This window comes from Hetaerina americana, unplaced genomic scaffold (genome assembly GCF_022747635.1).
Source record: "Hetaerina americana unplaced genomic scaffold, ioHetAmer1.1.p SCAF_4, whole genome shotgun sequence".
Taxonomy (NCBI): Eukaryota; Metazoa; Arthropoda; class Insecta; order Odonata; family Calopterygidae; genus Hetaerina; species Hetaerina americana.
The window spans coordinates 57,287,905-57,315,904 of NW_027286985.1; the positions used below are offsets into that span (position 1 = coordinate 57,287,905).

Sequence of the window (28,000 nt, forward strand, 5' to 3'; positions counted from 1 at the left end):
TCTCTCTCTTCTAAATAATTCATCGGCACTTCTCTACTTAACTAGTGCGTACGATTTCCACTGCGGATATATATATATATATATATATATATATATATATATATATATATATATATATATATATACATTACCAGATCCCCTCATCCTGGTGTAAAAAAGGGCTTTAAATCCGTAGTCAATGTCGTGGAATGAATCAAGGAGATGGAGGGAAAATGCGAGCGAATGCTATAATGCAATTTATCTTTCAGGAAGCACCATACATTTTTCATTGTGCTCTTTCAGAAGTGGATAGTAAGTGAGTTTGTTTCCTTCGATCCTATATAGCTATGTCATTCCGATACTGAATTCTTCCACCGTATTCACTGATATCCATCGCAGCAATGCCCTCATCTTTGTATTCCTTTATGGCTGTCTTTCAGACATTCATATTCATGTGCATTTTTCAGAGATTTTTAAGTCTACTTCCTGTCATGTCTATATCGTTATCATATATCCGTATTTCTACGTTAAAGGATAGGTTATTTACATTTCAAGTCGCTGCATTCATCTACGAGGGTCATCCGGAAAGTAGTACCCGTTCGTGCCGCATGAAGTGCTGACGACGCGAGTAGCCGCTGGACGAGGTCAGATAGCTTCAGTGGCTTGTCTGCCTTCTCTGAGCCAAGTTGCGTGACGCTAGCATTGCCTGTGTTGTTTCTGTGATTGTTTACAATGTTTAAAAAAATTGAGAACGCCGCCAGTTGTGAAGTGAGGGCAGTGATTAAATTCCTCAATGCAAGAAACGTTCGCCCATGTGATATTCATCGCCAATTAAAGGAGGTGTATGGAGACAATGTAATGGACGAGTCGTCTGTTCGGCGGTGGTGTCGCAACTTCAACATGGGGAGGGGGAACACACACGACGATGAGCGTTCGGGGAGACCGTCTGTCATTACAGACCAACTGGTGAGCTCAGTTGACGAATTCGTGAGGAACGATCGGCGCGTCACAATTGATGACATCTGTGAGCATTTTCCCAATGTTTCTCGAACAATTGTTCATGAAATTGTTAAACACCATCTGCATTATGCAAAAATTTGTGCAAGATGGGTCCCTCGCGTATCTCAATGAGCTGGCGGCGAAGGACTATGCAGCAGGAATACAGAAACTTGTCACACGTTATGCCAAATGCCTTAATTTGCTTGGAGATTATGTTGAGAAGTAGTTTAAAGTATCCTCTTTCAAATAAAATTTTTTATGTTTGTTAATATTTACTTTTGTGTCTTTATTTCACGAACGGGTACTACTTTCCGGATGACCCTCGTATTTTCATCAATTTGGGTCCAACTTAAAAGTTAAAAAATTCTTATACAATCGATTTTACTTCGTCTCTAATTTCGCTCTATGTAATTAAAAAAACGTAAATTATAATATAGATATATATGGAATCAAGTTAAGCATTTCAGAGCAGGACACAGATTTGGTTGTTATGCGGGTGTAAAATATCAAAAATTATGCTCATGGAGTACACCAGTAACAAGAATAAGTGAGTCAGTCTAAATTCAGTTTTATTTAGGTGTTATAGGAAAATTTAATGAAAAATCAAAAGAGAGGTATGACAACGCTTTGGGTAAACGGCATTAGGAACTCGGGGCAACTATCTGGAATCCATGGGAGGAAACTTGAATCAAGGAATTGGAAAAGGATCAGATATAATCCGCTGAGTTTGCTAACCATTTTTACGAGAGGAGACAGGCCGTGACGGGTATGTTGGAGAATTATGTTGGGAGCCTCTTGAATCTCGAAGAAAGCAGGCAACATCTAGACTTTTAGACAAGTATAAAACACCTCAGTTTTCCTGACACCCTGGTAATTGTTATGACGCCCAATAATATTGGTAGGTTCTACCACTGGGTTAAAATAGGAGAGATAGACACCGTCACAGACAGATTTAACTACTCGTTCTTCCATCGCACCATATCAATTTATAGCAAAACCCAAGCGCCCGAATATATTAGTTTAAAGACCAAAATTTATTGATTTCGTCAAACATACCAATTATCGCATGATACATAAGAATATATTGAATATTATGATGCAGAAGCACTAACGAGAGCAATATAACATTTGAACGGCAAGGTGGAAGGCAAAATAAAATAGATAACACGTAAGAGGAAACACGTATTGGTACCTGAATCGGGTAGTGATGAGGAATTTTAGGATGGTTAGGGAGAAACACTGGTGGAAGCAAAGATTGTGGGAATTCGCGTATGAAGGGATTGGAAGAGAAGAGAGTTAGTCAGAATTATATGAGTAGCGGTGATGGTTCATTAGAATTAATAAGGAGGTAATGCAATCGCATATGTATAATGAAGTGCATTGTTTGCATTACAAAAGGTAAGCAACGTTTTTCGAGAGGCAATTAGCGTGGGAACGAGGGGGCAATGAGGGGATGTGGGGAGAGAGGAACAGATCTGAAAAGCAGACATGTTTTACATCGGAGGCGGTTGCAAGGAGGGAAAATTCATCGGAGGGGGGGGAGCCAAAGGGTTGGTTAATCTCAGAAGGTTTCTTAGATTGGCGGGTCTTCTGTATGCGAGAGAGATGCATTGAGGCGGTAAGGATGAGGTAACGTCATTGTCGTGTAAAATAGGAAACAGTTCTTTAAAAAAGGTTCCCAGTCTGTGGGATCCGGGGAAATAGGTGGTGCAAAGATTGAGTCCTGCGTCAGATGAGTTGTTTTTCTGTGGTGTGTGAGGTCATATATACATACAAATGTATATTATATATAAGCATACATACATACATGTACACATGAGTGGCGATGACATAAAGACTTGGAAATACATGAACAGGCATCTACAATTTTTTCTTTGTACCATCGAAAAAGGTGATTGATTCACGGAAATATCCAATGCGAATGCTTTTTTACGTGGCTCTAAGTCTGTCGTCCCGCTTGTGACTAACCTCATATGGACATCTTTCTTGTGAATATATATATATATATACATATATATATATATACATATATATATATATACATGTATAATTAATGTGTATATATATACATATATATAAAATAATATATGTATGTGGTTTATATATATATACTAAAATGCATGGTATGACCTAGTATTTTTGAATTTATGGCTGTTGGCCTGAATCCCTACGCCCCGCGACCTTCCAGCGAGGTATTTCGTGGATGTAGAGGTGAAGCATAGAATTCAGGCGTCGGATATTAGCTCGGAGCGTTTCCTTGAAGAGCCTATGTTTTATTTTTCGTTGAGAGAACCAGTGCAGTTTTTTCATACCCGCCACCACAGACAATTTTGCACTCGATAATTCCAAAGTTATCACTGGCTTTAGTACGGAAGAACAGGTGTGCGAATCGAAAGAGCAGTCTCTTTTGGAGCCAGAGCGGAACGAGAAGTTCTTCTTACTTCGACATGTAAGCCTTTGTCCTCCACTTCCTCCCCTGTCTCTCTCACCCCGAGACCGATCGCTCATTTTTTTCTCCCCGTGAAACTTCTCCCCGCGTGTATTACTCTTTATTTCCTCCCCTCACTACCCCCGCCTCTCTCCCGTCCCAACAGAAACGACCAACACACTCGCTTGGGCTCACTGTCGCTAATAGGGAAGGACGTTCAACTCTCTTGTCGTGTTACCCAGCGCGTGACGTTGGCAGCGGTGGTGTATTCGCGATCACGCAATGTCATGAAGAAAGAGTTGAGGGGGGAGGAGGCATGGGGAGGTGGGTTTAACATGGTCGAAAAAAAATCACCCGAAAGAAGCGTGTATGCCTGAGGTACTCCCCGTGCTCCCTCGTTTAGTCATCGGAAAACGGAATTGGACAGGCTGTATGAGGGGTAAAAGGGTTATAGTCGCGGAAGCTCATGTTTCCCATTAACTATCGTGTTTACGCTTATTTCTGACGTGGTTCTCTCGCTGGCGTTTGTTTCTGAGTGCTCCTGTAATGGTTTTGAAGAACCTTAATCGAGAAACTATTGCAATATTTTGTCTGTAAAAGTCGCGTGCTTTGGGTAACTTAAAAAATATATAGATTAATTAATCAGGTTACCTTAATGTTATTCTTTAAATCAAATTTTGTCACTATTTTCATTGCCATTAATTATATTTTCATAGTAACTTGCAAAAATATTGATAGCATAAATCCCAAAAGTAGGTACATGCCAGAAGGGAATTGAAATAAAGTTAAATCAACTAAAATTACCCACATATTAATATTTTCCTCGACAGAACCTGGACGCAAAATAATTAAACCATTGATCGTGGTTTGCTTTTTGTGCATTTAAGTTTCATTTATTTCGAAGCGATGGCAGTTGTAACTGTTTTGATTCGCTCGGTGCCCGTTTATCAATATTCTAAGTTGCTTTACATATCTTAAGAATATAATCTTAAATATGATATAAAACTTTCAAATTCGCACCACCTGTATTTTGGGCAAGTACAAATTTATGTATCCAACGTTACCATCAGCAGGCTTTGTAAGTAAAAATTACGGCTGTTTAACTGACTTTTTTTAAATTGAAAAACGGTTCCGAGTCAAGTTCTTTGGACTTTATTAGGGTTCAATTGGAATTTGAAAAAAAATATTTCAGTACCTTCAAGAATCTTCATCAGTGAAAGCTTTAGATTGAAAATAATTAGAAATGTGGATGTAAATATGAATTATGTTTTTGGTCAATCCTTGTTTTGCTGCTTTCCGTTCATCCATAACTGTGTAACCTAAGCCAACGCATTGTAATCTTCAAATTTATATATTTAATTTGTGTTTAAATTCAGATTTATGTCTATATTTTCAAAATTAGTGGTTCTATATTATTTTAATAAAATTGCACTTTTTGATTGATAACTAACTATTGGACTCGTTTTTATAACAAACTAAGCCCTTGGTCATTGCTTAATTTCAATGAGTGTTGGAACAGTTTTCAAGTATCTTTAGTTCCTCATCAATCAGCGCAGCCAACTGAAATAGATACGTCCAATAGTTGTTAATATACCTTGGAAAAATACCACCTTCGCTTCGAGATGGCTCTGAGCGTTTAAAACACCAAAATAGCAATTAAGTGTTTTGTATATCCTTCAAAGAGAAATAAATTGAGATTTCAGGTTTAACAATCATTTAGAACGGTAACAAAAGACGAGTTGAACAATCAAAGCTCCGTATTCGATATTATGCCGATGATTAATGACCAGATCACGTGCCCAAAGAGTGAAATTTTCGTTAATGTGTTCCGCTTCTGGCTAGTACATACGTACTCGATGGAACTAATATATATCCCCCCCCTCCAGTTCGCCATTTTTGATTAATTCGGCTTTTATTACCTTCTAGTGAGATTCGAGGAAGAGTATGGCTTTAATATTAGAAAAATATGAAATTTTTCGAATGTGCCTCAAGCACTCAATTGGTCCCATTTTATGCGTAATGCTCTCGTCATGTGGCAATTATAATTTCCAGGAGTTGTATACACTGCTTTGGTGTTAATATCACATGATAAATGAGGCGATGTTCAAAGGAACGTTATCTAAATGGAAATGGTCGTTTACATTAAGTTTACTCCTTAATGAACTGTAATGAATAATTTAACTTAGTAACTTTTTTGTACATTACATAAAAAACGTTGGTATGTTCATATTGTTTGATTCACAATAATTGTTTTATTTCCAGTCAGAATGAATATGAGCCTCCATAATTCATTTCCCAAATTGGTAATGCAGGTATTACTACTAAATATGATTAAATTTGACGACTTTAATTGTACCAATTCTACTACATAAATATTATATAAAATAGGACTATATATATATATATATATATATATATATATGTGTGTGTGTGTGTGTGTGTATATAATATATATATATACCCAATCATATAATTGTTGCAGAATTCCAGATATTGCAAATTATGTAACTGCAAATGTTCTTTTTAGATATTGCATTGCATTAGTACCACGTGCTGAAGAGTAACTCTACTAATTTAGAAATGAAATAGTGTGCACTATGGTAAATTACCGTTTACCATATTGATAACTCTCAATGGTTATCATGTAGAAACAAATCTGTAACTTTATGGATATTTACTAGGCAATACCAAGAAACTACCTTTAAGATGACAGTCAGCTGTAAAAACTGGTAAAAAGAGTTGAAAATTACGAAAAAGTGATATTTTTCTATTTCATGGAATCCTTACACAAAATCAAGTCTGATTCGGCAAAATTCGTCCAAGTCTGATTCGGCATTGCATTGTTTCTACAAAGTTGCAAACAAAAAAAAACATTATAATGTCAATGCAAAATGGCTGTTAGATTTTTCCTGTAGTTTTCTTTATGTGTCCTGGATAAACTATCACCCAGTATGTTTGTTTCGAGAAGTAAATTCAAAGTATGACAGTTGCTGTTCCTTTCTCTAGTGGGCGGTTTGGGATATGTTTGCGAAAAAGTTAAGCGCGTGCTTGCGAACCCAAAAGCCAATCGTCACTCTTTCTGTCATTAAACATGAGTGATAGAAAAACTTAAATGTGGGAGAAATGGATATCGGAAGGGATATGAATCCTTAAGCATTTCCCTCGTCAGGATTTATGAGGTAAAACAGCTTGTTCAAGTAATCAACCACCTCAAAGACTGCCACCAGCCTTCGGTAAGTGCCTCGTTCCGGATCTCAGGACTTTGCCGTCCAACGTTTTACTTCTCCTTTAGGCCTTTACCCTCTTTTCGGCGGACAACTTTGTGGGATCGCCCGATAGAGGAGGGGAGGAAGATTTCTGCTCAAAACCTACGCTCCCCCACCGTCCTCTTCCCCAAACCCACCTCCTCACCATTTCTTTTGTTTTTTTTCAATCTGTGACCTGCCAGGGCGTCCCTAAAACCATCAATCTGCCCCCTTGTGTTGCGACTTCTCCAAGCGGCTGCCGTACTCTTAGGAAGTGTCGGTCGGAGAACGAGTGGAGAAGGAGGGGTGAGTGAGGGCGGGTGAAACAAGGCGCGGATAAGTTGTCAAGTGAAATGGGGGAGGGGGGTTGGGAAGGTGCGAGAAAGAGATTGCGCGGGCAAAAGAATAGGAAAAAGAGACTCAAACGGCTCGGTTTAAACATCTTAGTCTGGAACTGCGATGAATCATTGTTTCCTGTTGAGCGGAAACTTCAAGGATGGATTTATTTTTTTTTCAAAATCCTTCAAGGGGAATGCCTTGATTTGCCATTCACAGATGGGATGAGGGTTCGTCGAACAAAGTCCCTAAAGATCGATGATCGGAGATTTTTTTCACGCCTGCCATTAGTGAATACACCTTGTTCCCATGCCATCTTCTCGAGTTTGTCAAAAAACTTTTAATGCTGACAATCACTCGAAAGAATTTGTGGGAAATTTATGCTTATGAAATAAGTGGAAGCGAAGATTTCCTGCCTCACACGAAGGGAAATGCTCTCTGTAAAAAATGTCCACCCTATATGAAAACTTTCACCTTTCAGTCCGTTACTATAATTTGATTTCTCATTTTAATTTGAGTATCAGGAAAGTTTTACCCCACTTTAATCTATTTAAGACATGACAGGACATTTTTCATTTCAATCTAGCAATCCCTTCAAGCATTCCAATTAAACTTTACTAAATTCAATGGATTTGATTTGGAATTACGAAAGTGATATCAGTAATGTGAGTGGTCAATGAAACACCAAAAATTGTTATGGTCATCTGAGAGCATAAATGTTTTCTGTGAATCAAAGCATCGAAATACATCGGTATAGCCTCGCGCGCTGATTACTGATTAATCGTGCCAAGCAAGGATAAGACGTGCGGGGACGCCCTAGCAGGATCCGATTTTGTATTCCGAGAGGACAGAATGGGAGATGGATTAGTTATTTCCGAGGAGTAAGCAAAATTGAACGTTTCAGAAGGGTCGGTGTGGCTTTGGGGGACCCGAGTTGAAGTTTTTGGCATCCGCACCGGAGGAGAGGTTTAGAGGGCCAATTTTTATTTCCGAAGGAAAGTAAACTATTAAGCGAAAGGGGGGAGTGTTTGGGTGATGGCGGGCGCCGTAGGTTGGGACACGGGGGAGGGATTGGGGACAGGGGTGGGGGCAATTTTTTTAAAAGGTGAGGAAAGAGAGGGAAGGGCGAATGGAGAGTGGCGAGGGAGTTTTTGCGGGTGTCAAGGGGGACGCATTTGAAGGAAGGAGATGGGTTTGAGAGGAGGAAGTGATGGTGGAGAGTTATTCGCGAACGCTGCATGAAAAATGGATTCGAAAATGAGGCAAAGGGAGAGGGCATTTTTTTTTTAACCTTTTTGTTCGGTGGGGGTGCGGGGGAGTCTGGTCGGGGAATTGGACCGGGGTGTAGGGAGAGGGGTCGTGGGGAAGGTGGATATCGTATGGAGGGGAGCTTTGGTGGACCCTGGGGGAAGGGAGGAGGGATGAGAAGATGGGGAGAGGCTCGGAGGAGTAGGGCGGGAGGGAAAGTGAACGCAAACAAAATATGGTTCGGAAAAGTTTTCGCGAGAGAGTGATGGCTGCAATTTTTAAAAGGGGGCGACAGTTGAGTGATTTATGGAATTTTTCGAGAGATTTGTTCTTTTTTTTCGTGCCACGCGGCCTCTAGCCCCCCGTCCTCCCCCCCCCCCCTCCATCCGAAATTTTATTTTCCAAATTTATCGTTCGAATATTGCCTTATCGGGGAAGGAAGGGGAACCTTGTTTATGCTTCGTCGGGAATTATGGGTGGGCGGGACATATTTTTCCTTCTCCGGCAATCTGCTAATTTATCCATCGGATGCGAGAGTAGGGCCAATTGCGATCGCTAATAGTTAATTTTTTATCTCGCGACGAAGCAAAAATGGGTTATTTGTTTATGATCGGTTCGGCGATCGACCACAAACAAGAAATTATATCGTATTGCGTCGTAGGATTTTTATGTTTGCAGTGATAATACGTTTTTCGTGGATAGCAATCAGCAAATATTGGTCCGTGTCCTAGGCGATGCATCAAAATGTATAAATGAATAAAGCAAACATTACGCATGTATGAATGGAAAAACAACAAAGGAGTGAATTTTTTATCAACTTGGGTCATTTTTTTGGGGATCAGTTTGCCTTTCTTCTGTTATTTATGTTGATCATTATCTATGCATTTGTTTAGTGCCACTAAGATGGTTATTAATGATTAAAATTTTAAAATGTGCACCGTCATTTTGAAAGTAAACAGCAGAGTAAATCACTTATCGCGTAATAATTATTTCTTATCAATTGTTGTATTGAACTCAAATCCACCCTGATTTCTAGAATTCAGAATTTGTTGAAGGATGAAGTTAAAACAAGAACTAATTTAAGTTTCAATGTCCTCAGTTAAGAAAAAACTCCTTGATTGGATTCGAATCGGTAATTTTGCCGGGTAACGTTCCATAACCATTGAATAGGTTAACTACCATTTAGAGTTAGGTTTACAAAGCTATTACACATTCTCTTGAGCTTTTTAAGTTACGTCTGGGAAATCAAAACACCTATTTTTCGACTCTTTCCCACTTTCTTTCTCATCTTAGTTTCTACACCTCTTCACAGTATCCAAAAGTTTATTCTCATCGCTTAATTTTCTCTTGTGTCTTATATGTAATCCCCTTTTATCACATTCTTCAGCGTGTCCTCATCACTCAATATTTCCATCATCCACTTTTGTGTCTTTTTCACATTTCCCTTACTAAAATCCATCCTTTCTCTTCCCCAATCTTTTCAAAACACCTTTGTTAATCTCTCTACATTTTCCTTCCCTTTTTTGCTTGTGGCTATTTTTCTAAACTTCACTTTTGTTTTTCTTTAAGTCGTCAGTCAATCCCTGCCTCTTCTCCAAAGCTTATTTACTCCATTAGTATTGTACACTCAACTAAGTATGTCTCTGTCTTCACTGTGTCTCGATCATTGGTTTGATATTTATTTTCAAGGTTTCTTTTTTTAATGCAATTTTCTCCTAATTTCCTTAACATGTATTTCTTTATGTCCAAAGTAACATCGATTACATGAATTGTTTCACTTAATTTAATTTTTTACTCACATTAAAATGAAAATTAATTACGAATTTTTGTTTAGTTTTTAATTTGCTAAACAGATATTATTTAATTGAAAGCATAGGACATAATACGCAATATATTTTTGTACTATTTGTTGCGGTAACTTTTATAATTTATTTCGGTAATTTAATAACAATGAATGATGATTCCAATAATAAAATCATTTGAAACTTCTTTGCATGTTTGCATGTTTTTTGCGAAAAAAATTAATCATATCAAATCCTTTCCTAAATATGAAATAATGATGAGAGATGAGTAATATTTTTCATATTTTAACCTTCTTTTCATTATTTCATTGAGTGTTTCTTCAATGATGTGATTAAATGAAAACGATATTATTGTTAATGCGCTCTTTTATCTTTATTATTCCGCTTTTAACTCAATCTTCAGCTCAATAATGATTTTACGCACGGTTAATTGGTTTCCACAAATAGCTATTAATCTCCATTTTGTCATTTTCGGTTTAATAGCTCTCATCGTCTAATAGATTTTAAATTTTTCCGAGAAATAAATTGTTTCTAATGCATAGATTGACATTGTTTCGCCTTTCCATAAAGTTAAAGGCCCTCTCCGGCCAACACGTATGCGTATAAAGCAAATGGCTCCATCATGTAAATGATGCAGGTCACAATTATGTCCACGGAAACCGTAATTTTCCCCACTTAGGATAATTATCTCTTACGGTTATCAGTTCGGTTCGAAATTTCGTACCTGGTGGAGAAGAAAAGATTATCCAAGCCGAAAAATTATCCAAGCTTAAGACTAAATGGAAGAGGTACGAAAGATTTAGGGATAAAATGTCTGGAGGCCACTGAAGGTGAAATCTGGCACAAGGGATAATTATTTGGCTGAGATTAGAGAAGTCCGATAAAGATAATCAGTGATGGCAAGCCAAGTGTTATTATTGTTCTAATAGTATCGTTAAAAGAATTTAATAGCTTGTGCCTAATTTTTTCCCTTTCTTGTCCTATCTGAGAATGATCAGCAGCAATTAAGGTAAATTTTGGGATTACTTCTTAGATTTTCTTTGCTCCATACCATTATTATTATTATTTTTCAGTGGTGTAATTATTAACATTTAGTACAACCTCGTTTCCACGGGTACATGAGGTTTCGTGACCTATCTTTGGAATGGGGTGGAACCTCATACGGCAGTCACGAGCTGTATTTCAAGAGATAATTTCTTCAAGTCCCAGTTTCGACGCATCACAGCTTTGAGGACAATAACCCGAAGCCTTTTGTTCTTCCTCCAAAAGCATTTTGCCGAGCCGCGTATTTTAAAACTCTTCTACTTCTGTATCTCTGCAAAGTTATCTGGACCAGTCATAGCCCAACTGTGACTCAAACCAGAATTCTTATAATTTTAATAGAAATAATACCGGCAATCTCCATCTAATGGATGGTGGTTGTAAATTAATAACCCCCAGTGTAAATGATTTCGAGAAGCAAACAGGTTAGCCTAAAACTTGGACTTATGGTTACATATGCGTACCTAATGCCTAATACACGATACACATACCCTGAGAAATAAATTTGTTATGAATAATACCTGGCATTTTTCAGATTTTGACATTCCATTATTGCCTTTATTGAATACAATATGATACTAAATTTGACGCCGACGATATGGCGTGTGATATTTGGAACAACAATAGATAAAATATTGTTATTCAAGTGAGTAAATAAGAGGAAATTTTTATTGAGACGCTATTTCAATAATAATAATATTTTCGCCGTCAGATTTATTCTCCCTTAATTTCTTCGATTTATTTTGGCGCAAATAAGTTTATTGCGCACTCATTTTCTAATTAACATTTGAATAGTACTTCAAAATTCCAAAACTGTTTTACACAGTCATTCACTTTGAGGCTTATTGGTCATTGCGTTATGTTTCAACGTGATGAGTTAAATCCATTCGGATAGAGAAATCTTGGAGAATCAATATATTACCTCAATCCTCATTGGATCTAACTCAAAGATAACAAATAGATTCATTTTACCGCTATACTTTTTTCCATGAACTTTCTCTTAGTTCAAAAGTAATGCCATTATTTTCTCTCACACCCGCATCTCTCAATCCCTTCAAACTATTCTAAAATTAGTTACTACTGCGCGTTACACATTCAGACAGAGAGACATTTCTCTAAATAGTAAAGCATATATTATAGAGTAGATCTAGAGTCAGTGAGAGCGCAGTGCTATTTTTGTACAGCGCGACTCATATTTTCCTTGTGTAGAGTTATGCATCGCATTCATTTTTGACTTTGAATAACCTTAACCCCCCTTACAGGTGAATGCGATGCGTAACTCTACATATGTATATACTACACGTATATATGAATGTATGTATATGTATATATATATATATATATACACACACACTTGATTGTATATATAGTGCATACATGTAAAATGTTACAATATTCATTGCCCGTTTCTCAAACAAGCGATTTCGGATGAATCGGATTTCAGAGACATCCTTCTAAAAAAGCCAAATATCATTCAATATTCTGCCTGCCGCTGGACGGCTGTAAGAGGCCACCATCATTTCATGTCGCCTTCTGCCCTTCCTTCCTGACGGATTTTTTTTCTTCCGGCCTCGTGTATTCCAACAGCAGACTCCTTCCAAGTGATCGTATTTTTGCTTTCCCGCGAGCTAAATAACGGTTTTGTTTGAGCCAAAAACCGATCCCGCACTATCCGGGTCCTTCCTCGTATTGTTTATCGTTCTCTTCTCGATGTAACACTTCTATATCTCCGGATGACGCGTGCATTTGGCACCTATCCTTTATGTGTAGTTATGAATTATGCCTAAGTTTACGCACTCTGTTCCCTCGCTGGCGATTTACTGTCTCCATTCCCTCTGCTTCGCCCCGATACCATACTATGGAGAGCATAGCGTCCCTATCCATTATCTTAAAAGGAGTTAGAATCTACAGCCGAAGGAATGTCGTAAATCGTCCCCTTTGGCGAGATGGGTAAGCGGACCACTCAATGGGAGGCGGGGGAGGCGGGACGGTAGGATCTCCCCACGTATTTCTTTGGTCTCATGATAAAAATGCCATCTCGTGAGAAGGGAGGAAGCTGGGGCATAAGAGAACACAAGAAAAGTAGACGAAACGGAAGAGTAGTTTCGACGTTACTGGACTGCATTAATTTCATTCAAGGAGGAAGTTTAGGGATGGTTTTTACGATTCTCATGGACCTTAGTTTTAATTTGTTCACGTTTATTTCCCGTAAGGCCTCAATTTGTTCGTTCGTCATGTAATTTCAACTGGACAATAGAATTTCATAAGTAAGTTCCCTACGTTACCATTCATTTTATTGCATGTTTGATGCTCTCGGCTTTTTGCTTGTTTCAATGTTACTTTTTGTTTCGTGCAGGTTGTATCTAAATTGATTGATTCCCGTTCATGATAATATTTCAGCCGTATCATTTGGCGAGGTGGCACATTTTTTAAAATTTGAAATGCGGGTCCATTCCTGCAAATGAATCAAAAAAAAAAAGCACAAATGCGATGATACAACGTAATGATTATTAAGAGCTTAAGCTTAACCTAGTGGAAATTAATCATTATGGCGGAAAGAATTTGGGGTATTTGCGACTTGAAGTCATTTCGTTTCATTCACATCGTTTGCAAGGTATGTTTTCATGATGACATAAAAGCGTGGAATTTGCGGTCGACGCAAATAATCCTCATGTGGATAATACCTGGTATTCCTTTCAATGTAATAAACTACTAAATCTTATATTCGTAATACATTCAAATAGATTATCAAACCTAAATATTTCATCATCAACCAGGGGCAATTAATTTTCGTTCTAACCTTGATGCATTTGGTTAAGGCTCTCACTTGTTCCGTTGTTGTCTCTTATTTAGCGCATTTGAAATTTAAAATTAATTATTTCCATTCCGGCCAATATATCAGTCATATCGTCTGGCAAGTCGGCACATTTTTAACGTCTGGGGGTTCGGAGCCAACCCTGTAATTAAAGCAATCGTGTCATGCCGTGAGCTGTTAACAGGCAAGGAGGGGCCCTCTGTGGCGCCCCCACTCCGAGTCTCACTCCCCTGCCCCCACCCTTGCAACTTCAGGGAAAGGAGAGAAGGACAGCGCTTTTCCAGGGGAAGAGGAGAGAAGATGGGCGGTGGGAGGATACCAAGGATTCAGACGGAGGATCCCTTTTATGCGCCGTAAAGTATTCCAGTGAGGGCGGGAGGTCGGAGGGGGGGAGTAAAAGCGGGGGTGAGTGGGTTGAGTAGGGGAAGAGGGTGGAGGATAAGGGAGAATGGGAGAGTTGAGGGGTAAACAGGAATGCGGAGAGGAAGGGTTCTCTCCTTATATTTGAGCAGGGCGAGAGGACGGGTGAGGGCTGATCTGAGAAGGGAGGTGGAGATAGTGGAGGGAAAGGGTTCCTCTCAAAAGAGATGGAGGGTGAGGAGAGGGAAGGGGTTCTTTTCCGAGCGAGTGGAATAAGGAGGGTTTGGTCAAAGGGGTTGAGGAGAGAGGGAGGGAGAAATTGGGGAAGGCGGATGGGGGAAGGGGAGTGAGCAAAGGAAAAGGAGGTTGGCCGAAAGGTTGCAAATGTGGAGGACTGAGGCAGATAGGGTCGGAAAAGGGAAGGGAGTCCCGGGGGCGTGGGAGAGGGTACGGGGGGGGGATCATGATGGCGAAGTGTACGTAGGTCGGGCCTTAGGGGTTCTTTTTGGTGCCCTTTTGCTCTAAATTAGGGAAGAGTTTACGACATCACCCCACGAGTATTTGGTCTCACGTAACATACAGACACACATACATACCCGCACACCCTTCACTATTTACCGCTCACTCACCCCGATCCCCGTGTCCACCCCCATACTTCCCTCGAACACCCCTCACTCCTTCTCTCTCTCTCTCTCTCAACCCCCATTTCCCGCCCTCTCGGGGAAAACTGACGACTGCTGTAAAAACAAATAAAAAGACGGCCGGCTGTAAATTTCACTCATCTACTGCTCCTCCTCCAAATAGTCTCCCACTTGGCGCCTTCTCTCAGAGCTAAGGTGATGGCTCGCCGGGCCCCTGACCCACCGAATAATCATAATAAATAGTGCCCTAAAATTTTAATTCCATCATGCCCGAAATTCCATGTGAAATGAAGGGAATAACTTTATTTCAGTGCCAACGTCTTAATATAATAAGGCGTTGTGCCATTGTCTGCGGTGAATTTTAAAGTGTCGGCATCATGCTGAAATGCTACGTCGATGTTGACGGCGGGAAATGGCATCGATAACTTCACCTATTTTCTTATCCCTTACTCCGCTAATGGCAATAACATTTCCCGCGAAATATTAATCAAATTAGGCAATTTACGTTCCCATTATCCTTTGTGGACTAATTTAGTTTACTCGTGCGTACCAAATCTTGAGAATTTTTTTGTTTCACAGAAAATGGCCTACACTCCTAGGAAAGTCAATTACCGTTCGGATAAAGAGAAGAAAATATGGTATGAGGAAGAGTTGCTGCACTGTGTCTGATATTACAGTTTGGCCATTCGGATACTTTATTCACGATTCTGACTTCTGGGTTCCCATGTAACTTCCATTAATTGGTAGATGTTTGGCAATAAACTCGCCAATAAAATAAAATTTCATGCCTGGAGTTGGGTATTAGACTGTTAAAAAAATACAAAGGGAAATGAATTTTTTTGGGGTGTAATTCCCGATGTCGGACATATATGATCGAATGCACCATAGTGTGCAATTCCAACGTATACTCATGGTCTTGTGTACCTACGGAATGGAACACGATCATATGCTACGAATAACTAAGAGACTAGTAAATGAGCACGGAAGTGGGTTTATGAAATTTTTTAATATTGTAATACTTTCAAAGATCTATGAGATATTTTCTGCCATACACCGTACGGTATATGGCTTCTACCGTATGCTGAAGTTACAATGCAATTGCTTCAGTATGAAATTCTCAATCGAGCATTTTGGCCACAGATGATGAACCTCGTCACCATTGTACTAAAATAAACTTAATATGCATAAAAATTTATATTAATAAAACTTGTTTTTCTTTTGAATAATAATTGTTGTTTGAATTTGTTAAATTAGCATAACTTAAGGATTTTTGTCAGTTTGTATCAGTTCAGTCAAATAGACGTGTTTACAGCTTTCTTGGTATCCATCGATGTTCATTTATTTACATTTGGAAGGCTTGTATAGTAGAAGCGATTATATAGAAGATTACTCTTTTTTATGATGAAATTGCACTAGATTGAAAATACTTGCATAGTATGTTTTTGGTAGCCATTTTTAAATTAACAGGGCCAGTTTCCAAATTTTAACTAAATTTATTATTACCCAGCTGAGATTTACCTTCGATAAACTCCCCTATTCCCCAGGACAAAAATATTTCTTTACTACAATATTTTCAGACGCCGTTACGAATGTGCATATTTTATTCACATTAATGTAAAATTAGCCGTTTAAGTTTTATTTATTAGTAAAAAAACAGTTTTTATCAGAAAAATCAAACTGCAGGATCGCGAAAGTATCGTCTTGTAAGCTGTGATAAAAAAATTGACGGCAGCAGATATCTTTTTTTGAATGTCAATTAGGTTTTTACCAATTGGGAAATTTTGCGAATATCTTGAAATCTCTCTCGTATATTTCTGCATTTGACTAAGATAAAGAATTTCATGACATCGATATAGGCAATACGCTTGGTATACCATCTGCATACCATCAAAACGATATTTTTCGATGAGGGAGGAAATTGAGAATTGAATATCGCAAAGCTAAAATTTCCGAAGCAGAATTGCAATTTACGAGGAACCTGAGTATGACAATGCGATGCGCCAGAGTATCGCAATAGTTAAAATGTAACTAGTCCTCTTTAGAACACGAGTGTCAAATGGTTGCGAATTGAAATAATTTCGCGAAAATCATCGAGATTTTAGGAAATGTTAATGCATACTCGATAAGCGTTGGTATTCATTTCGCTTGATCAGTGGGGGAGGACATATGTGCAAATCTAAATCAATTTTTCTTTATCTCTCTCTTTCAGGCCTAAAAGTGGCTCAATGTTGCTCTACAGTCGAAAAAAGGTACGATACCGTCGGGACGGCTATTGCTGGAAGAAAAGGAAGGACGGGAAGACAACGAGGGAAGACCACATGAAGCTCAAGGTCCAGGGAACGGAGGTGAGTGATCATAAACGCAGCTATTGGTGGGGATGGAGGAGGGGGGGTGAGAGGGAAATGGTTGAAATATCAACGGTGCGAGGACAGAGCCATTTCGTCAAAATTTTGGAAAGTGATTGGGCCTCGGGGGCGTGATAAAAAAATTGGACGCCACCGGTTTGAAACATGACGTGAGGTCACGCCTCCCCAAAGGAATCTTGACGTTGAGTCATAGTTTCCGGCACGCGTGAGAACTCGCAGTGGATTAAAGTGATTGGAGGTTAAGAATAGCTCTCCGGGGAACGCCTACCGAAAAAGATGCACCGATCATTTTTACAATGATTTCGCCAGGGAACCTCATTACGTCTATATTCTTCAAAAAGGGTATAGGACAAAGAAAGCAACTTCCAAAAAAATCTTAAATCAGGAGATTTTTGATGGATTATAGCTTCTGCAGTGGCAATCTCTATTTGCTGTCGCTCATTAATTATTGACCGTGATAGCAATCTTTGTTTGCCATCAGTAGGAAGATATCCATCGATTTGTCGACTTTAACGATTCTTTTCTTTTAGAAAATGACAGATGTATTTTACGTGCTTTTTATGGAAGTAATGAGTTGTGATAAGCCTTCATCTCAATCAGTTTCTTAAAATATGATACAAATTGATGAGGGAACATCCTATGCATCGTCCGAGTAAAGCGGTTTCGTATGGTCAACAATAATTATTTTTAGACAAAATAGTTGATTAAGTATGTATTTGGCATTGCTTACTTTAGAGTTCTCAAAAATAAAAATATTTTAGCAAGGAAATGATTACAATGGCATAATGGCCCTAATGTTGATATGCGAAAAAGTTGGTCCCTATAATCCTGCAGATTCGCAGAGATTTTTCCAGTATGTTTTTTTTAAATTTATTAATAGTTTTTTGATATTTTTAGTGTTTCCTAAGCTATCATAACCTCTTTTTTTACTAATTTTCTCAAAAACTGGCTTTAGGCTAATGGATGGAAGCATTACCAATTCGTAATGTTAGTTTATTTGCATTTGCTATATATATCGTATGTCATTCTTATATAATTACTCTGTCTAAAAATCTTTCTTGAAATACAGTTCATCGTTTCAATATACAATTAATATATTTCAATCTCTCCGATTTATCATCAGAGCGTATTCATTCGTGTTGATAGGTTTATTTCTAGGTATTAAATGGAAATTTGATCCACGGTATAATCAAAATCGTGATTTCATCCGGCTCTGAACGGAATGTTTGAAGTAGAGGTGTTGATTACCTCAACGAAATCCGTGCATTCACCTATAGATGTTAATTGTCATCTATGGGTTCTCGTTAGAACCAGACTAATAAATAACTAAGGCAGTCAAACTGTTTATTTCCCTTCCCTCCTGCCAATTAGAATCCTCTTGCCTCAAATTTACAACTCATTTGCATAGCGCAGAAGTTTTGGAAACTGGTAGCTAGAGACGATTCAAGTCCAAAATACGTTCGTGTTATTTCGGCGTCCATGATGACTTAGCCTCTCTCAATCGGTTATTTATGGGGAAGGACGCGTTTTTTATTTTTTTTATTTTAATATATCAATATATTTGACTGAAAGCCTTTTCTTTCTACATTATCTCATTCGAATAATTAAATTAACGTTGAGTCAATCTTTTCAAAGACTGTTTACGTCATTTCAGTTTATCTTAAAACGAAGAAACCCTAAGAATCCGCGACTGTATTTTCACTACATCTTCATCAGTACATATTATTAATGAACGTGGAATTTTTGAATTAGGTGAAATTTTCAACTAATGCGTAACTAAGGCTGATTTAAAGTCCCGATTTATTTACTTGGGCTTGCGTGCCCATAGTTTAAAGGAGTGCGTAGTGATCGCGTTATCGACGGGTTTAGTTTCACGGAGAATTTGGAGTAGCGCGGGAAGTGTTATAAAATGTTCTTTAAATGCCCACATTAATTCTGCTCCACAAAAATCAAGACCGTCGTTACGCACGAGTATCGTGAAAAAAAGAACGATCTTCACGCGTCTGAAGTACGAGTAAATGGCGGGAAAAAATAATTTTCGATCGAATGACCTATCCAGAGGAATACAATAGAGCGCCCGCCAATGGAGGCGGAGTTTTAGGTAAAAAAAAGGTAATAGCGAAGAATGCGAGTGGTATTTAAGTAACGAGTTGGAATGCTCAGATGAGAGCAAGCTCTAAAGATTAAGTGGAGCAACGAGAGGCCACGTTTACGTTGAGAAGTTAGGCCAAGAGGTGCAGAGTAACGCCCGGTAAGAACTGCAGGCCTTCGTCTCATTTCACGATGCCTCCTCCTCGTTCAGCTCGCTCTCTTGACTCGTAAAAAAAGAGAGGTACAGGGAAGTGGGTCCCATTTCCGAGGCCAACGGAACCGCATTCAACCAGCCAACTCACCTCACTTCACGCAGGCCGATGGGAAATATCGAAGACGGAAGCGTCGTGAAAATGATAACGTACAAGAAACTTATTTGCGCTCTACTTTCTTTTTTTTCAATTTTTCCACTGCCATTCTCTACTACTCAACTTTTATTTCGTTGTTTACAAGTCCATACTGTTTACCCAATATGGCGTCTGTCGTACGAAACTGGACTGTTATATTTACTATTTCAGGAAACTTCTATTGACGCGTATGTCTAAATGTACCCTGCGCGTTACAAATTCGTTACTGCCTTCGCCAGGTTACAATTTTAAAAAATCATGGGTTATTTCGACCAAGAAAAAATTTTAGTCCATAGTTTGTCTCTGCGCGTGCGATATATTTTTAAAATCTATTATTGGCTTGTTAAGTGGATATTTTGTGAGTGAAACTGGAATTTTCTCATTGAAACAGTGTTAATGGGTGAATTAAACTGGTATTATTAAATTAAATTAAATGGTACTTTTAATGTAATTAGTACGTATTTTTAAATTCAATTATGTCATTATACATGTGCCATGATTATATATATATATATATATATATATATATATATATATATATATATATATATATATATATATATAAGAGCTATAAACGCCTTCAAATTGGTTTAATTAATCACTTTTGTAAGATTCTTCCGCTTTCTATAAGCTTATCGGTGCATTACGTAGAGCGCATATCAAAATATTAACGCAGTTAACTAAATACGATGGTATTTCCTGCAGGTTTAGAATGCCTCAAAATGACATGTATACGGTAATGTTCTGTTTGACTCTTTTTAACGGTCACCCCTGCAGTCGATGCGGATATTCTACGCCCAAATTAAACCAATAGGTCACGGCTTTGGGTGACTTCCCGGACAGGGAAGTTGAGATTACGGCTTGATGGCCTCGAGGAGGGATTGCGGCGCAAAACGGCCTCGTCAGTTGATAAGCCATAAAATGATGGTGCTAGTATTACTTCTTATCATGCAAACTTAGGCCTGCCATTAAAAAATGATCCATTTATACAGTAACTAGCGTCGTATCAAAAAGTATTTTAGGAAACGTAATTTCCCCTCGTTTCTCATCTCCTCGGTCGCCTCAAAGAAGAGTATGAACACAAAAAATGAAGACATTTAAAAGTACGACAAACTCCTTAGTTCCCAGTTCTGTGAAAGTGGAAGGTCACGGAGGAAGCGCGGACGTCACTTTTTATGTTCCTGTGGTAGAAGAAGGCTGACTAATTATCCACTTCCTGGTTTCATGCTCTTCTCCCTCCCCCCACCCACATACTATTTCTCTCTCCATTTTTTCCACCCCCTCCCTTCATGCCCGCAAAGTACACATATCGGCGAGGGGTAAGTAAATAAACGGATTAAAGCAAATATTTTTTTTCAAAGGGAAACAGAATTACACGTTAGGGAATAGACATCTCTTGTTCCTATGCCCTCGTGTCTCTCGCCGTGATCGCGTGAGAACACGACGGGACCACACGCGAGACACGGGAGAATCGTGATCGTGACATGGAAGATTAACGATTGAGTTCTTTTTTTTTTGGAGCGAGAAATAAAAACATCTTTTTAAAAGCTTTCATTGTCATTCTTAATGAAGAGTAAATAATACTCCCGAAGCTTTGTTGAAGAAATGAAAAAGTTTTATTAAACTTAACGTGTCTGAATATTTCATTTACTCCTACCTACTGGTCTAAAACATCTGGATTTCTCATGATTTAAAATGTTGATGATTAAAGGAGATAACTAAGCGTGGGAAGTAAGAAATTATGGAATTTTTTTATTTAAATGTACTGCATCAAGCGCTTTCAAGTTTTGTCATAAAAGCCTTACAATATCTATATTTTAATATCATGTGTCAATTATTTATGCATTATGTCACTTGAATATATTTCTTTACTATCCAAATTTAAAATTTGCAGCAGTTTTCCAGTTGTATCTCCCTTGACGCCGGAGCACAAAAATAATACTAAATATTTCTTCGTACACACCACATGCAAGTTGCAGTACACACAGATCAATGCAGAATTCCATGAGTTGGGAGGGGAGACTTCGTTTGGCCTTGGTATGGAAGAATTTTATTCGCGTTCAATAAATTATCGAGTATTGAAATATTTCAGTTGCTATAAAGAACTGTAATTGATTCTTCAAGTTTATTACACCATTAGCAAAAATTTAACAGCAATTTTATGAGCTCAGCCGCATAAAAGACCAAATGTCCTGTTCACGCATATGAAATAATTTTCAGCAATAAAACTGATATTCAAAAATATCGCATTGATGTAAATTTTTCAGTTGAAGGATGAAAGAAATTTTACCGGTCATTAACTAGAAGCTCTCATAATTCAATTTAATGTTCCGCTCTCTTTAATTTTCTAGTTTACGTACGTCATCTATAATGATTGCAAAGTTTCGAAGTCTTTGGAATTTCAAGTCGACATGTTAAAAGAATGGAGAGTCGTTTTCCTCTCGGCCGTTTAAGGCGACTGCACGCGGCGCCAGCATTCTTTTCTTTCGATCATCGGCCTTTTTCTCTTCCCACTTTGTTCATTCCTAGAGGCGTTCACTCACGATCCTTCCCCTCCATTCCTTGACCCTTCCTTGAAGGGTTAGTATCTCGAGTAGAGCGGGGAAATAGCCTCCACACCATTGGGGCCTCCGTGAAAAGGCTTTGCCCTTGCATCTAAGGGATTTGTTCCGTCTGCCAGCGCGGAAAAACGTTTACACAATAAGGCTTAAGTCTCCCCAGCCGGACCACAGGGTTTATCGCCGGTTAGGAAAGAGGGACTACACGAAGGGATGTGAGGCAGGCCCTAATCCTCTTCTTCGTCGGAACAAGAGTATAGATTTTTTGGTGGAGAATTCAGAGCTTCTGAAATAAAAACTCTTGACAAAAGTGTTAAATAAAAATAAAACATCACTGAAAAATGTTTTTTTCGCTTCGGTAATCCGTCTGCTCGCTTGGTTGAGTTGGTAAACAGGAAATGTTGCAATAGCAAGAGCTAGGGTCTTTCCTCGGGGTGTTGTATATTTGAGATGTTCTGATGTTTGTTTATTGAAATGAATAAAAATCAATTGCTCTCTCCAGCGTATCGTGGGGGAGATTTAGGTTGTTCTTTTGACGATAAATTCGAAGAATTATTTCATTCGGCAACCAAATTTGGAATACGAAGTTCAAGATCTCAAAGAGTAGTTCCTTATTGCCCGATGGTTGCGTGGAGCTGCATGCCAGTTTGCTTCTACGCTCTAGTTCTCAGGCGTTTTGAGAAGATGGAATTGTATTGGTCGAGTCGGATAAAATTATATAATTTTATTAAGAGAACGATTCAGAAGGTAGGAAGGCTAGACAGAATGTTAGTAGTTCAGAATTATTTAATATTAATTCAGGAACATATTAAAGACTTGAGTAGACAATCATAATCAGTTTTACTTGAAACAGAATTCAGATGAGTATATCAGGACGAAACTCCCAGAAAACTCGTGTTTAGCTTTTATGTCAACAAGGTTGAACAACTTCTACTAATTATGGCTGGATTTATTTTCATTGTTTTATTTTCGAATTTGCAAAATCATTGCAAAAAGTTATTGCCCACAGAAATTGATACTATATATTGATATAGTATGTGATAGTCCGAATGAAATAGATGCTTATTGTTTCTCTCTACAGGTTTAGTAATTTACAAATGAGATTTTAAAAGACTTGATGTTTGGGAAATCCGATGTAACTGTTTCAGTATTTTGCCTTGAATTTTTCATCTCCGTACGACGCTCACGATCATGCTATATATTTATGCGATATAGTTTACGTTATATTAAAATACGTATTCTAAACTCAAGCGTTTTTCTTATTTAAATTAATAGAATAATGGGTAAATCTGTTGAATTATGACTACATTGAACAATATTTTCAGGAAATTTTGATACGTGTGCTAAATATTAAAGCAATTGTTATGTAATGTAAAATATGAGTTTATTTATTGGAGTGCATAGGTAATACTTACACACATACACATTCGAGCACATGTGCATGCATACAAATATATGAATGTGTATATTGTATGTGTGTATGGTTGTGCACAAACACACCACACATAATATATATATATATTTTATTTATATATATAGTATAGTATATATATGTATGTATGTATAAAATATATGCTATATATAGTATATATATATATATATATATATATATATATATATATATATATATTACATGCATGTACAAGAACAATACATTTTTTCTTTTCTTTTTTGTATCTCCAAAACTGGAGTTCTCTTTGTAGTTTGAACCAACGATGCCACTTCGGTGTGAAAGTTTTAGTAAGTACGTAGCAGACAAGCGGAAAATAAAGTGCCCCACTCAAAACTTTATACTCTTCCAATCTACTTTTTTCCCAAAGAAACGCAGAAACTTATTTGTATCGAAGTTCGTAATTTGATAAGACACTATCAGATGCTGCACACACATCTGAAACCTATTTCGCCCTTAGTATTCACTAACCGGTCTTTATTACTGCCTAACTCTATTCTTTATACAGGGCTCTTCTTCCTAGGTTGTTAAACATTTGCTTTTAAAACGAACTCAGTTGATAGTTTTCTATCATCCGAAATCAGTCACTCTCTACATTGACCAACAGGGGCGTAAATTGTCCATTCCCCTTACCGCAGGCGGCATTATAGTTGTTATTGAGCTACATAAACCAGGATCATGGGTCTGTCACTGATTTAAAGCTGCAATAGGCCATCGTTCGCTGCCGTGGGATTATCCGGTGAAGGAGGCGTTCATTTCACAACTGCCACTTTCTCGTACCTACCAGTTTTGTTTAGGAGAAGCATCAATCACTGGACTCTCATGGGAGTGAGGTAGGCCTGAGGGACACTTTGAATTATTGCACGGGAAAATAACAGGTAGACATACTGATGTGGAAGAGGAGTAATATAGGGAGCATGTCTGTTTGCGAAAATTCTGCCACGAAAATTTCACAATGTTATTAAATCTCATTGTAAATCATCAAATACAGTCACGATGGCAATTCCGCATCCGGTGAGAAAATAGGAAAAGTGAGCAATATAATGAAGTGGTGTGATTTATTTACTGCCTTTAGCTTAGAGCCCCTGCAGGGGTTTTCAATGCTTTTCGCACTCGCTTTCACATCCACACACTATCCTTCCATCTCGATTTCCGGCCTTGGTTCCACTATAGTATTCATGGTCACAATTCACAAATATTTCCCAGAGTTGTATTGTATGAGTGAATTTTTAAATCCACCATTTGTGCTTTATACTTTTCAAATCTCTTTTATCCGTGTCTTTCTATTTAGTTGTATTTTCAACTTATTTGCAATGCTTTAATTTACCTGACGTTTGATCAAATGAAAGAGGGTAATTTATCGTTATATTTCGGCCAAATAAAAGGGTTCCTTCAGTCTGCCTCTCCAAATTATTAGGCTTATCTGAAAATCTTGACCCTAGAAAGAATCCGAGATGCAAAATTTTATATATTTTTTCCGTCTGATGGCCTTGTGAATTTTGCACCGCCGATTGGTCAGTCGATAAGCTGACAACCAGCCAGCCCTCTGAATAAAGGCCTCCAAAATCCTTGAGATGTGAGAACAATAACGTCGCTGCAAAAATTTTCCCTTTCCCTCGGCTTCCTCAAGATATCGGTACCCGTTTATCCAAATCCTTATTCATCACTTTAAATTCGGACGCGGGCGCTTTAATTTCACGGGCATGCATCCGGGGCGGGCCTCGCGAGAGCGGCACGAGAATTTTTCAGGTGGAAGTGGCGAATCTTTTCGCAGTTCTCATAATCCCCGTAGTTCCACCTGATGAAACAAGCATACCCGTAACCGTTAACCGTGATGTCCACATTAATTAGAAAGTGCCGCCGTCTCGTGGGATCCGCCGCCACTTAGGGAGGAAGGAGAAAGAGAAAGAAGGGCGAAAGAAATGTTGGAGGGATGGAGACGGCCGGGGAGAAATTTCTAAAATTAAGAAATAAGAGGAATTAAGTTTCATCAGAAGCGAAGAAAAGGGGGAGGGGGGTAGGGCGCAGAATCGCCGTTAAAGCTTGAAGATTACCGGGAAATGGGAGAGGGGCGAGGGAGGACGGAGTAGATGGGGAGCGTTGGGGGTTTGAGTGTTAGCGTAAGGATGACGCGGCCGGGGAAAGGGACTAGGAACAAGAAGGGGTCTGTCTTAGATGGTGGCAAGGAGGTGGAGTGAGAGGAGGAAAGAGGAGGGCGGAGGAGGGAGTCGGAGTAGCGGGAGGTAGATGGGTTTTGCCTGAATAAGAATGAGTTTAAATTAGATGGAGGAGGTAGTGGCGGACAACGGATGTGCAATTTGAAAGGGAAAGTAGGCGTTGAAATTAAGGTTTGGCCTTGTCTCCCTTATATTTTTTTTTACTTTTTTCCGCTCGGCAAGAAAGTTTGCGGAATAAGTAGGGAAATGAGAGAAGGGAGGGAGAGACTGAGGCGGACGCGAGTGTTAGTCGTGGGTTAGGGAGCGGTGGAGGTGAGTAGAGAGAGGTAAATGCGGGCGGGGGTGGGGCTTCTTTTGAGCGGAATGATGCAGGGTGGTTGGGGGTAAATGGAGTAAAGGGCAACAGGAACGGGTATGGAGGGCACGAAAGGGTGAGGGGTGACGAAGTGTTTCGGGACGTTGGTAAGAGGGGGCAAGAGGTGGTGTGGGTAAGGAAGTAAGGAGATTTTTTTTAAGAGGGTGAGGCCTGGAAGGGAGAGTTGGAATTGCTAAGTAACGGAAAACGTTATCTTTACGTCAACTCTCTTCCACCTACCGCCCCCTTCTCCTCTCTCATTAACCAGACTCGTTCTGTTTCCCTCTCTCTCTCTTTTCCTCTCTCCTTCCGTCTCTCCCTCCAGACCCAGAGTTTTCTCCGGGACTCATTCCCCTTGTTTCACCTGCACCGCCCACCTGCCCTCCTCGCGTCTCCTCCTCCAGATTAAACGCCGAGTTCATTCAACCCACCGGTTTTCTTACTCATGTTCAGGCGGAGTTGTAAGTTTCTGGTTCCATCCCAACGAGTGCGTGTATCAGCAACGGAGGGTGATGTCTAATGTGTCGTAATAATCCCAACGCTGCCCTGTTCAGTTTTGGAGGCGCGATAAACTCCGTGCGCGGCTCCGCTGCGATAATATTCCTCCTCTCCCACGGGATCCGCACTTCTTGATTCGGTGAAATTTCTCCTGGCACGGATGAACGTTTCATTTTCTCGGTCGATGGAACGAATTTGTATTATCATGGAAAGAAATCCTAAAAGATGAGCCTGGATTTTTTTTTTCAAATAATAATAAACGACATATTTAAAACATCAAGAGTGTATCCTTGAAACATCAAATTTATATTCAGGAAAAATGGTGAAATTTGCATCGTGAGCCTCATCAAATGTCTGAAATATTCATTTTAGTATACGTTCTTCTATGTTCCGTCGTCGTTTAAGCAGGCAGCCATAATAATGGCCCCGATTATTTATAATGCCACGAATGTATTCATTTTCCTATTGAAGAGCAAAAGAGACGAATCGTCCGTATTTCCCAAAGGAACGATGAACTGCCGTCCTTGGTTACATTCACCTCCTCGTCGTTATGAATTATTCGCTATGATTACCGGTATTAACCGTCAAACGCAGCATTAATAGGTAATGACTTTAGGAGTGTAATTGATGAATCATTTAGTTTCTGGCTCCCGCAAATCCTCAATCGAACAGGTCATAACTTCTAAAGCCAGTACTATCGGAATGATCCTCATGGAACCTCGTTTATTTTTGTAGGTATCCGTAACCGTGACTTTTGGTCACCGGACAGGATTATGCAGTCGTTTTCATTCCAACAGTGGAAGCTAATTCGTAAACTTTTATCGTAAAATTTAATAATCAATGCAATCAATTTACGTGATCATGTTACGGGTTGATAATAGCAACAGTTTTAATTAAGGTCCGAAATGCGTAATTTGAAGATTAAGGAGTATTAACCCGTTTGACATCGATTACTGCCTTAATGAATTCCTCTCCAAACGATTAATCAATGAACGATTCTGGATTTTTTTCTAAAAAAAAGAGCCGGAATCATGAAATGTTTTCATTGCTCGAGCCATTTGCGTAGTTTCATTAACTGCAATTAAAATTTCATCATCGATATCACATCCTTCTCCCTTAAAGGCATTTACCCTTACGTTTATCAAATCGGAATGAACAAATGAGTTTACTTTTCTTAAACCACAGTAAAACCTTTCGGAGAAGTTAATATTAAATCTGAAATAGCAGCAATTTTAAAAAATAATCTCTCAACCTGATTACCGCC

General features: G+C 38.8%; 1 protein-coding gene across 1 annotated transcript in view; it reads left to right on the forward strand.

Annotated features, from left to right (window-relative positions):
- Positions 1-28,000, forward strand: part of Camta (Calmodulin-binding transcription activator) — a 1,815,113-nt gene that overhangs the window by 1,531,523 nt on the left and 255,590 nt on the right. Inside the window, exon 11 of the mRNA XM_071590285.1 lies at positions 17,104-17,239. Within this exon, the coding sequence (XP_071446386.1) occupies positions 17,104-17,239 (136 nt within the window). The remainder of the gene's footprint in view (positions 1-17,103; positions 17,240-28,000) is intronic.